This window comes from Notamacropus eugenii, chromosome 2, assembly GCF_028372415.1.
Source record: "Notamacropus eugenii isolate mMacEug1 chromosome 2, mMacEug1.pri_v2, whole genome shotgun sequence".
Classification (NCBI taxonomy): Eukaryota; Metazoa; Chordata; class Mammalia; order Diprotodontia; family Macropodidae; genus Notamacropus; species Notamacropus eugenii.
The window spans coordinates 304,731,849-304,743,943 of record NC_092873.1 but is presented as its reverse complement, the minus strand read 5'-3'; the positions used below and the strand labels follow the sequence as shown (position 1 = coordinate 304,743,943).

Sequence of the window (12,095 nt, the reverse complement as noted above, 5' to 3'; positions counted from 1 at the left end):
TAGGCAGATGATGACTGGATTGAGCTTATTATTTAAATAAACATAAACTGTATTGTTCAAAGTAAATTTAAGTCACCCTTCTCTTGAGTGGTTATGGCACCATATGTAGCAACTCTCCTCATGGGATCATTCTCTTTCTTTTTGGCCTCTTTTGATATATGATAGAGACAATAGGATCTTGGCAAGGTTTGACAATCATTTGGGCTTTTTCGAGCCTGGGTGCTACTGTCTCTACAACACTGGTATTCCCCCATGAGCTGCCTTTTTCTACAATGTCCTTTATGTTATGTCACATTTCTAACTCAGAAAAATCAGTTAAATGACAATTGTTCTTTCTTTTCTTCTCCAGATGTGATGATGATCATATGCCAAATGATAAAGAGAGGTTTGCAAGGTAATGTTAATACAGGCTCTTATCTTAGTCCTCTATACCATGGTATCAGACACCCTGTCCATACTGTTTTTTTCTGCCTGGAGTGGCTTAGTCTGCCTACTCTGACTTGTTCCTGTTTAGAGATCTAGGAAGGTTCAAGATTCTAGGTCCTATTATTTAATAAAGTTTATACCATTTCACTATAAAACGATGAATAGAAATGTGTTGGCATATGCTACTGTGTTTATGCACATGTCCTATTGTTAAAATGGTGTGCCACCTGGGTGCCATCCAGTGTCAGCCAAAATCTGAATTAACTGCCATGTAGAATTGCTTTGACTTGTTTGTTAAGTGGATATTTAAAATCTATTTATGTAATGTTTTTGGACCTGGGTCAGAAGTACTATGCAGATTCTCTTTACATTATTAAAAAATGGGGTGATGTTAATTGACTCCTTATGGGGTATGGGATTGTTTTTAGAACCAGAGTGGATGTGATTTGAAATAGAATTAGTTTATTTAAATAAGTAGTCGAAAACTCAGTTTTTTCCTATATTAAAAAGTATATTCTTTTTTAGTATTACTTGGGTATATACATATTTTTTACAATTTGTGCATTTTTTCACCTTAGAAGATAGGTACATTTTAAAGCAGTTTTATTTTTATATTTTTCAGATTAATTATTATAGTCTGGGAAGATTAAATAACGAACAATATAAGGCAGTATAAAACCAAATGCTTAATTGTGTGGTACAGATTATAAGTGTGATGGGATTTCAGATGAAAGGATAATGATGATTTGTGAGTCCTGCAATAGTCAGGGAGGGATTCATGAAGGAGATGGATTTTAAATTGGAATTTGAATAAAGAAATGGAAAGACTTTCCATTTGAGGAAAAATATTCAAGGCATAGAAGTAGAGACTCTTTCCCTTTGTTTGTATAAACTGACCTGACTGATCAGAAGATTAAGGAGTAATGGGACATAGGTAGAATAGGGCTGGGTTATGGGAGACCTCTCAGATAGGGCAAAGGAGATTAAACTTGATAAACTCGATAATAGGCAGCCATGTCTTTTCAGAGACAACATGATGTCATAGAAAGATGTATTGAAGAAGAATTGACAGGACCTAACTTGGTTATGTCATTTAGCACAGCTTATTGAGGTAGATACTTATTAAATCATTGGTTGACGAACCAGCACTAATTCAGTAGGTTAGTCATGGATAGAATATTTTTGCCATCCATATTAGGATGATAAATCACAGAATACACTGCTTTCAGATGTTGCCTGGCTTCTCTACAAACAAAATTTATTCTTTTAAGATGTGATTGTTCAGACCAAGATCAATGTGGTACAGTTGGAAAGAGTGTTGAATTGAGAATTATAGCCCCTGAGTTTAAAAACAGTTCTTCCACTTGTAACCCATATCCTTGAGTCATAAACCTTTTTGTTCTTTAGTTCTTTATCTGGAAAAGAAGGGTATGGGACTCTGTGGCTTTCAAAGTCCCATCTGTCTTTAGAATGTACATATAGAAGAGGGGGTCACGTTTACATTTTTAAATAGTGTGTTTAAAAATAGAAAACAATTCTAGTCTCCAGCAGACAAAAATAGGCTGCAGGCCAAGGAAAGGTCAGGTTATAGTGATGGCCACTGGACCTTGATTCTCTCTTGATTTTCATTATCCATTCCACTTTGGTAGTTTTCTTAGGAAACTAAAATTTATACTCCTTGTGCTTAGGGGGCCTACGAAAATCGGATTTTGAATTTTCTTTTGAGTTAATTTTCCTGAAATTTAATTTTTCTCCCAATGCAGGTCCTTTAAATGTACTGGCCAGTCCTGATAGTTGAACTTGTGTAGCACCTCTCACATTTCTCTCCTACAGTCTTCAGTAGAGTGAATTTATAGACTTCAGTGTGGGCATAATTTTCTACCCTGTTTTGAAAAGAATACATTACAGGCTTTTCAAAAGAAGAAAATTAAGCTGCTTTCCTTGCTAATAGCAGGAAGAGGGAAGAAAACCTAGTGAACGATGATCTGTTTGTATCAATCTCCATTTTCTTATGATCTTTGAGAAAGTATAGAGTACATTTTTTATACTTATAATCATTGTGCATGTGTTATTTTGTGTTCTCCATTTTTCATTGAAACATTATTTCACATAAACATTTCTATGTAGAGAGTTCCTCATGTTACTATAGCACAGTGCGCTTTGTCTCTTAAGCTGCAGCAGACAACCTAAAAATAGAATCAATTGCTGACGTTCTTATCTACCTACTCCTGTGCTACACTAGCATGATATTTCTTCAGTTGCCACTGAGGCATCTCAGTTTCCCAGTAAAAGTTACTGGTAACTCATTGTTTCCTCTTCAGAGGTGGGGATAGTACTAGGGGAACAAGAGTGTTGTGGTTCTTCTGCAGAGAGCTGCTTAAGTTGTGAATGAATGAATAGAAAGCAGACAAAGACAAAAGAATGCCAGAAACTGGGCTCTGCATGCTATTTATATGGCCTCTCCAGTGCAACCCAGTTGTTTTCTGTGACTGAGCATACATGTGTGTCTATTAATGATAACCTGTTCTTAAATTCTTGTCCCAAGTTCAGATATGAACAATTCTTACCTTGTTGAATAGCAACATATCTCCTTCCTTTAATGAGAGGGAGCGGCGTATGACAGAGCCTGCCTGTATGGCAGGCCTCCTGCGTTCTCTTGGATTCCTCTCTCACAGACTTTAAATATCTTCAGTATCTACTTTAATAGGGTTTAATTCAGGTTGTAAAGTGCTTTAAATTCAGATGGGGGTCATTCAGAGTTTCTTTTAAATTGATCTTTGTCTTCTATATTGGTTTCTTTGTTCTAACAGGTGGTTTTGTATAGTTGTGGGCTGATTTCCCTATTCAATTTTATCTTTCTTCCCTTTTGTCCATCTTCCTTTCATTTATCTTTATTAAAAAATTTTTAGCTTAGTTCATCAATTTTATTTTTAGGTCGGATGATGAGCAGAGTTCAGCGGATAAAGAGAGACTTGCCAGGTAGGAGAACAGTGTTCAGCATGGTGAAGCCAACAATGCTCCTTTTCTTTCTCCTCCTTCCCAATCTAAATTTTTCCTTTTATTTCCCTTCCTCTTTGTGCTTTTTCTTATCTGTGACAGATGAAGACAGCACCTTATGAAAGTTTGTGTGAAATTAAGCCCTTTTGGGCTTCTACCCAGAAAAACAATGTGGGTTAGGGAAATGGTCAATTTTTAAATTTAGAAACTTAGAAATTGCTATTAGTAATAGAGTTTTATTCTTCCTTTGAACCCTGGCATCAAGTGATTAGAGAACAGAAAGCTTTCACAGTCTCAGCAGCTGTGCCAGTTTGTGCTTTGGCAGGGACATGCTTTCTTGTCAGAAAGCCAAATGCCAAAAAATACCCTGTGTTTAAGATCATCTCCTGCCATGTTAAACCATAGCAGTTCCTTCCCTATCACTCTAGAAAACCATCTATCCTGGTTTCCGGTGTTGTTTTGTAGCCCACATTTCTGTGCCACAAAAGGATTGCATTGCCCCAATGATGGAGGCCTTGCTTGTGGCTGCTTAGAATCATCTTGGCAGCTTCTTTGTGGTCATCAGAAAATTCATTCTTTGAGATTGGGTGTCAGACACTTGTCAGATAGGTGTTTGATCCCACTCTAAAGGTAGAGTTTGAGGTGCTCTGAAGTAACGTAGAGTCATGAAATTAGAGGTCTATGTAAGGGAAATCCCTCTCTTCTTTGCACAGGAAGACTTTAGAGTCTTTTTGCTGGCTGTCAACCCTGTCTTAGTAAGAGAGTAGCAGAAAATGGGTCAAAGTTTCTTTGGTATGTAATGAGTAGCTGGAGCCGGTACTCAAATTTTTTTTAAGCTCTGTCATCCTTTTTCCATTCATTTTTCCATGTTTTTTCCCCCCCTTGTTTATTACCTGTCCTTTTCCGTCTTTGCTACAAGATTTTTGTTAGTATTCCATGCTGTATTTCCTACTAACCAGCACACTCTTTAGAAAATCTGGTTCTGCATGGCCTAATGTGAAGAGCCCTGAATTCAGTAGACCTGGGTTCAAGTCTTTATTCTGTCATTAACTGTCTGGGTGACCTTGGATAAATCCCTTAGCCTGTCTGGGCATTTGTCTTTTCGTGTAAAATGAGGTGGTTGTAGTATATCTAAAGTTCTTTTTATCTGTAAAATACTTTAAATCCTGTTTTAGTTTTGGGAAAGCAATATTGGAGACCTGGTCTTCTGGCCCTAAAATGACAGTCTAGTCAAACCCACATCCCACTCTAATATCTTCACCTTTGAAGTCATAAAGTGATCTGCCTCCCTTAGATCTTCTAGAATGATTTGTATTCATTTCTCTGCCTTAGATGTGTGCTCTGTTTTGGGAACATCTTGTGAAATGTTTGTTTAGAAGTTTAGCTTATTAATTAAAGAAGTTATAACTTTCTGTCTCAGGAGTAGCATATATAACTTTTTAATAGAATACCCTTAACTTTGCCCTATTGTTTTTGAGCAAGACATAAGCCAGGAGTGTAGCAGCATGGGGAAAACCTGTACTTACTATCATATTTCTGTGCCCACTTTCTGAATTATACTTAAGTAAACAGATTTTTTCCCCATGTCACCTTTTCCTTGAAAAGTTTAATGAATGATCATAATGTCTACCACTTGAAAACAGAAATTCTTTAGGAACTTCAATGAATGAAGTCAATGCCCTTTACTTGAAAAAGAACTACAAGCTCTTGCTGAGAGACACTTTTTAAAGGGAAATGAAATAGAAGGCTCTACTGGTTAACAGGGAGACCCTGGGATCTTCCTGCTCTCTCTTCTGCCTCATTTTCTCTTTTGTGCATGATCTGCATGAGAGGGTTAGCCATCCCTCCTAACTTCTGGAAGACTTTAGCTCTAGTAAAACAAAATGTCACATCTCTCAGCAGCCTGTCTGGTAGGTATGTTGCTTTTTTATGCCACTAAATGACTGGGTATGACCTATTTGATGGGGCTTTTCCTCTTTCTCTCAATGTAGGGAAAATCATAGTGAAATTGAACGTCGACGGCGGAACAAGATGACAGCTTACATCACAGAATTGTCAGACATGGTACCCACTTGCAGTGCGTTGGCCCGAAAACCAGACAAGCTGACCATTTTACGCATGGCTGTGTCACACATGAAATCCTTGAGGGGAACTGGCAACACTTCTACAGACGGCACCTATAAGCCATCCTTCCTTACTGACCAGGTCTCTGGGTCCCACCAGCCCCAAAAAGGCCCTGGGAGTTGGGTAGATTGTTTTGTAGCTTTGTTCCTCTATGGGTAAATGACTATTTTCCAGACAATGTCAGAGTCGGGGTGAATCAATACAAAGTGTTGAAGGAAGCAGCAATTTTGCAAAAAAGACTGAAAAACGAGTTGCAGTAAAAGTAGTAACTTCATCCCTTCACCATCTTTGTTGACCTTTAGAGTGCTGCTACTCCTGGCTGTCAGGTGCATCAGTGTTGGGACTGTGAAGTAATGAAGGTTAAAGCTGATGGGGATTTTGGAATTTGGCATGAATACTTAACTTACAAAATATAGTGGATTAATTGGAATAGGAGAGTTGTTAAGAAAGAGAAACAACTTTAAGAGATCTCTAATTCACCCTGTGGTGTGTATGAGGGACTACGACTTCCTTTGAGCATCAGCATTTATGGAGGATGGAGATTAGTCCCGGATATTGAATGATGCTGCAGTTTAAATGAGGAAGAAAGGAAGGCCAATTGACACTGCACAAATTTTTGCTCTGTACTGGTGTACTCTGAGGATTTCAAAGGAGGATACATGATCTCTGCCTTTGTAGAACCCACAGTCTAAATATAAGAGACATGAAGCTAGATAAATAAGTGATAGAGATGAGCAGAGGACAATCACTTTGGACTTCCTGGAGTAGAGGAGCTTTAAACAGGAATTTGAAGCAAAGGAAAAGGGATGCAGACTTGTTTTCAGGTTCCCTGCAGAATTTCTGTAGATTCAGATAACAGAGTGGAAGTAGGAAGAACCTTAGAAAAGATCATTTATTTATTTATCCAGATGAGAAAACTAAGACCCAGAAAAATTAGATATTATGTGAATATATATAGAAAAAATTAGTAGGACGTTATCACAAGATACTTTACACATGCAACTGTAATTGAGGTGGAAGAAGAGTGGATGAGGGATGGAGCCCTAGTACCACTTTGAAATTAAGCTTTTTGTGGTCATGATAGGTCCAGACTCCTTGGGACCTCCATTGATGGAAATAACTTGGTTTCTGAGAGTTTATCATATTAATTCTTTGTACTCTACTTTGGGCAGGAGCTGAAACACCTGATATTAGAGGCAGCAGATGGTTTTCTGTTCATTGTGTCGTGTGAGACAGGCAGAGTGGTATATGTATCTGACTCAGTGACCCCTGTCTTGAACCAGCCACAGTCTGAATGGTTTGGCAGCACACTTTATGACCAAGTGCATCCAGATGATGTGGATAAGCTCCGGGAGCAGCTCTCCACCTCTGAAAATGCTTTGACTGGTGAGACTTGAGTAGTTGGTCAATGGAAAGGAAAAGGGATGGTAAGGGTTTTGAAGCAGAATCTAAGTCCTCTTACTCCAGAGCCAGTGCTTTGTCATGCTGCAAGGTATGAGTGATTTTTGTGCTTTTTTCCCTGTTCTCCCCTTCTCCCCTCTGTGTTGGCATGAAGAGAACTAAGGAAATGCACTGTCTCCAGCAATCTGTTAATGCAATAAAATTAAGTCTTTATTTTTTACACATGGGTCATCTACTTATGCCTTATCTTTGGATAATTTTTCATCCAAGATTGATACCTTGAATGGGCCAGGGTTCCCCTTCCACACCATCATTCATCATTTTAATGTTACCATGATCTAAATAAGGCATCAAATCTGAAAAGAAAATTTGAATTCAAGACTGTATTGCTAAATAGAGGTCATTTAAGAGACTGCAGATGAAAGCCAGCCCAAGATTAAAAATTTATCACATATAATCTGTAAATGTGTAATTGATGGTTGACTGTGCTAGACATTCACTTTTCAACTCCTCATAGATTCCTCTTTCCATTAATACTGAAAGCAGTAGACAGAAACAAGAAACAAGTGAGAACTTTCTTAGATTGGTGCCGTATTCCAAACTCATGCTATTGCTAAAAATCAGAGCTACAAGTGCCCTTCTTTCTGCCTTTGTTTCCATGTATGTCTTAGTCCATTCCATTCACATTTTTATCTCTTTATCTTTTCCACCAAGCAGTTCACTCCGAGTTTCCTTTTTTCCCTTCCTAGGTCGTATTTTGGACCTGAAGACTGGGACAGTAAAGAAAGAGGGTCAGCAGTCTTCCATGAGGATGTGTATGGGTTCAAGGAGATCATTTATCTGCCGGATGAGGTAAATGGAAAGTTGGTGTGGTTTATTTAGGAAGACCTCAGCACTGAGTAGGGTATTTAATTTCTTAATCAGCTATCAGAGGCCTTAAACTACAAGATACATTGAATGATTTAAATTCATTTCTTTCAACCTAGAGGGGTAGGACACCAACAATAATAACAACAGTAATCCTGATAACAACTAACATTGTGTAGCAGTTTCAAGTTGGCAAAGCACTTTGTGTATATTATCTTACTTGAGTCTTAAAACAGCTCTGTGAGGTAGGAGCTGTAGATGTTCCCCTCATTTTGCATTTAAGGAAACTGAGGCCCAAGTGACTTACCAATAGTTTCATAATTAGTAAGTGTTGATTCAGGTTTCGAACCCAGCTCATCCTGACTCCACACTTTTCCCAACATCTGTGCACTCACAATTGGTCATTCTGTTTCGGTGATTGCAACTTTATGAGAAATATGGGGTTCCTAAATGTATATTTTTGAGTACTGTACTAGACATTGTTAGATGACATTGAGACAAGAAGAAAGGACATTTGTAAACTCAGGAAGCTTATGGTTTAATGGGAAGCAGCTAGGTGGATACTATCAGTGGATAGAATGTTGGACTTGGAATCAGGAATTTGAAACTGAGTTCAAATTTAGTCTCACATAAGGCCTGTGTGACCCTGGACAAATCTCTTAACCTTTCTGTGCTTCAGTTTCTTTTGCACAATGGAGATAATAATAGCAACTACCTTTTAGGGTTGTTGTAAGGATAAAATGAGATAGTATTTGTAAAGTGCTTTGTAAATCTTAAAGTGCTATATAAATGTTAGCTCTAATAGGAGAAACATGGTAAAAATGAGCCAGTAATGTGCAAAACTCTGTGTAAACTGTTGAGATTATGTGGAATAGAGAATGATGAGATTTGAGTAGGGTTAATCAGTAAAACTCTCCTGGAAGAGGTGAATGTTAAGCAGAACTTTGAAGGAGGATGAGAATAAGAGCTTGGTAGGGAGGTCGGTGTCCAAGGTCGTGGATGGCTAATGCAAACACTTAGTGGTAGGAACAGGAAAATCATTCCTTAAAGATGTAAATGGTCAATGTATAGACTCCTTCTGTTGACATTTTTGACAAAGGATGTGTAGTGTGTTTTTTTCTTGAATTCAGATATCAGTGATGTTTCCTATCATTTTTTTGTTAAAAGCCTTTTCTTAGAGAAAGCAGCAGTGTAATTCCCAAACTGTTTTCTCTTCTGCTTACCAGTTGTCCCTGGCCTATTAGCTTCATAGGTGCTACAGGAAGCTTTTACAGAGTTGGTCAGCCTAAACTTTCTTTTTTCCATTGGGCAGGTGTGGTAATAGCTCTGTGGATCCAGGTTCCATGAACAGATTGAGCTATGTGAGGAACAGGTGCAGGTGAGTTTGAAGGTCATCATATCCAAAGAGAGTGCTTCACACATGTCTGGGGTAGCCTGTCTCCTCCAGAGATCATTGCATTCTTCTCCCTGCCTTGGAAAAGATAGTTTTCCTCTCAGCCTTCCAGAGAAAAAGGCACAATAGTTTGTTTCTCTTTATTACCCATTTCCAGGATATCACTACCCAGGAAGAAGTCCACACGCTTTGTGTGGATGAGCTTGGGTCTCCTTAAGATGAGTTTTTTCTGCTGCAGTAATAGGGCATAGTATGGCAGTTGCTTTGGTGTGGAAAGAGCTATGGATTATCTTGTCCTCAGATTGCTCAAATCCTTAAGTTAAACATGTCATGCAAAGCCAAAAACTGATCCATTTTTTTATTGAATATCTTTTGCTTTTATATCACCAAAATTTCTTCCAGTATCCATCCCCTTTCTCTCTCCCAGAGGGCCATCCCATATAATAACATTTTTAAAGAAAAAAAAAGAGGAAGAGAAAAAAATAGCAAAACTGATAATTTTATCATGTAAGCAGTGTTCCACAAGTGACCCTCCCTCCCATTTTTGCAAAAGCAAAAAAAAATCTCAGATACTGTATGGAGCTGCTTGTTCTTGGTAATTTGGCAACATTCACTTTTTAAAAAAATTATTTTGTGGTTCTGTTTACATTGTTGTGGTTATTATGCATATTGTTTTCTGAGCTCTGCTTTCTGTATTCTGTAGTAGATCACGTAAATCTCCATGCTTCTTTGCATTCATCATAGTCATCATTTCATATTACATAGTAATATTCCATTACATTGATATTCCAGTTTGATTAGCCATTCCTTAATAGATGAATATCTACTTTGTTTCCAGTTCTTTTCTACCACAAAAAGTGATTCTGTACATATTTTGATATATGTGGAAGCTTTCTTATCAAAAAGCTTCTTGGGGCATATGCTTAGTTAGTGGAATTGCTGGACCAAAGGATGTGGACATCTTAGTTACCTTTTTGCACAATTCTAAATTGCTGTTGTATTGATTCACAGCTCCACGAACAATGCACTAGCATGTCTACCTTTAAAACTGTGTTTTCTCCTGATATATATGATTTTCTCTAGGAATGGGCTTGGCTCCGTGAAGGAAGGGGAGCCTCACTTCGTGGTTGTCCACTGCACAGGGTACATCAAGGCCTGGCCCCCAGCAGGTAAGGGTTCTCCTAGACAACTCCCCAAAAAGGATAAGAAAGTAGATGAACTTTTATTGTTCACTCAGTGTGTGCAGCATACTGTATTGTATGCTGTAGAGGACCATAAAAGAAGACTTAATCCTATCTCAGTTCCTGGGCCATAAACGGTATATATAGGGCATATATACCTAAACATGAAGGAGTACTAATAAGTATGAGAAATACAGTATACCCTCAGGTAAAGAAAATTGACAGGAATGTCCACCAAACACATAGAGGAGTAATGAGAGCTCAGGGTAGCCCGTAGAAAAGAGTTTCCAAAATAGAGGATCTCTTCAAACTTTGAAGGAAGGAAGGCTGAGGATTGGTGGGAAGGATTTGTTGGGAGAGTGTTTTATATCAAGTTTGAAGACAGGATTGAGCAAGTCAAAGAGGGGGTGGCTACATCTATGAGTCAGGTTTCACACATTCAGGGAGCAAACACCTCTCCCAGCTGGTCTAGCAGAGGATTCTGAGTTCCTGAGACTATCCTCTTCCGTCCCCCTTCCATTCCTCCAGCCCTTCCTCACCCCCACCCATCCTTCCTCTGCTGGGTCTGGGTGCTTCCTTTTGTCTATTGAAAGGAGAAAGGAAAATAAACTGAAAAAAAAATTAGTTTCTAGGCAACAGTGCTTAAATTTGCACTTAAAAATGGATTTTAAGTTGTTATAAATGTGCAAATTATAATCCAAAGTGTTTATGGCTTTCCTTCCTACTCAGGTTAGGGAGGTGGTATTGCTATTATTCTGGGTAAAAAAAGTAAATATCAGAGCACTGAGGAAGAATAAGATGACTCTATTTTCCTTTTTCACACAGGAGTATGGCTCTTCTTTCCCCCCTCCCCAAGGCATAACTAGAGAAATAACTATTTGGTTGGACTAATGTTCAAGGTCATTGCTTAGGCAGGACATCTCTTGACCCTGTTGCTAATATACTCTTTGTTGGTATACACTTTTTGATGTTATCTCATTCTACAGGTGTTTCACTCCCCGATGATGACCCAGAGGCTAGCCAGGGAAGCAAGTTCTGCCTTGTGGCCATTGGCCGATTGCAGGCAAGTGTGAAGTGTTTTACTCCCCTTCCCATACCCCTCCTGCTTTGGGCTTGTGGATATATCTTTCCTTCTTTCCTGTTCTCTCTTATTACCTAATTCCACAGAAACAGAAATGTAAAACTTTGGACATTTAATTTAGGCTTGGGAATTTGTAATACCTTCTTGGTATTACAGAAGATGCAAAGCATGAGGAGTGGGTGTCACTTCTTCCCTTAAATGCTCCCTCTATTGTAATTTTGACCCTCTATTTGCCTTCTCTACTCTGGTTTCCTGGCCCCTGTGTTAGGTAAGAACTGTACATCCTCTCTTTTTTGTATCTTCAAGATTAACTAGAGGAAAGAATGAGAAATTGGGGCTTCTGATTTCCTGCACCTGCACTGCTGGATAATTTCCTTGGTTACTTTAGGCCTCAGTTTTCTAATTGGATTGAGGAGCCTAGCTCTATCAGAGGGGAGTACGGTGGCTTTTGGATTGTAAGTGGCTGGATTTCCCTTTGCTTAGTATTTGTTAAAAGGAGTTTTCTGTTAGACTTTACATTTTCTCTGACTATATTTATGTCATTCTTCCTTCTTTTTGTAGAGGCACAGATAATATGAATTATTTATAGTCAGTAGTTATTGTGCCTAGACATGTGAGGCCTTGT

The 12,095-nt window shown here is 38.5% G+C and overlaps 1 protein-coding gene across 5 annotated transcripts in view; it reads left to right on the top strand.

The window, feature by feature from the left end:
- The window catches only part of ARNT (aryl hydrocarbon receptor nuclear translocator), a 48,878-nt gene that overhangs the window by 20,782 nt on the left and 16,001 nt on the right, over positions 1 to 12,095 (top strand). For 3 of the 5 annotated variants that reach the window (XM_072644727.1, XM_072644729.1, XM_072644728.1), the window contains exons 4-11: positions 350 to 394; positions 3,361 to 3,405; positions 5,415 to 5,628; positions 6,720 to 6,933; positions 7,698 to 7,800; positions 9,128 to 9,193; positions 10,292 to 10,377; positions 11,376 to 11,452. In XM_072644727.1, the coding sequence (XP_072500828.1) occupies positions 350 to 394; positions 3,361 to 3,405; positions 5,415 to 5,628; positions 6,720 to 6,933; positions 7,698 to 7,800; positions 9,128 to 9,193; positions 10,292 to 10,377; positions 11,376 to 11,452 (850 nt within the window). The remainder of the gene's footprint in view (positions 1 to 349; positions 395 to 3,360; positions 3,406 to 5,414; positions 5,629 to 6,719; positions 6,934 to 7,697; positions 7,801 to 9,127; positions 9,194 to 10,291; positions 10,378 to 11,375; positions 11,453 to 12,095) is intronic. The other 2 variants (XM_072644730.1, XM_072644731.1) reach the window with 1 other exon arrangement.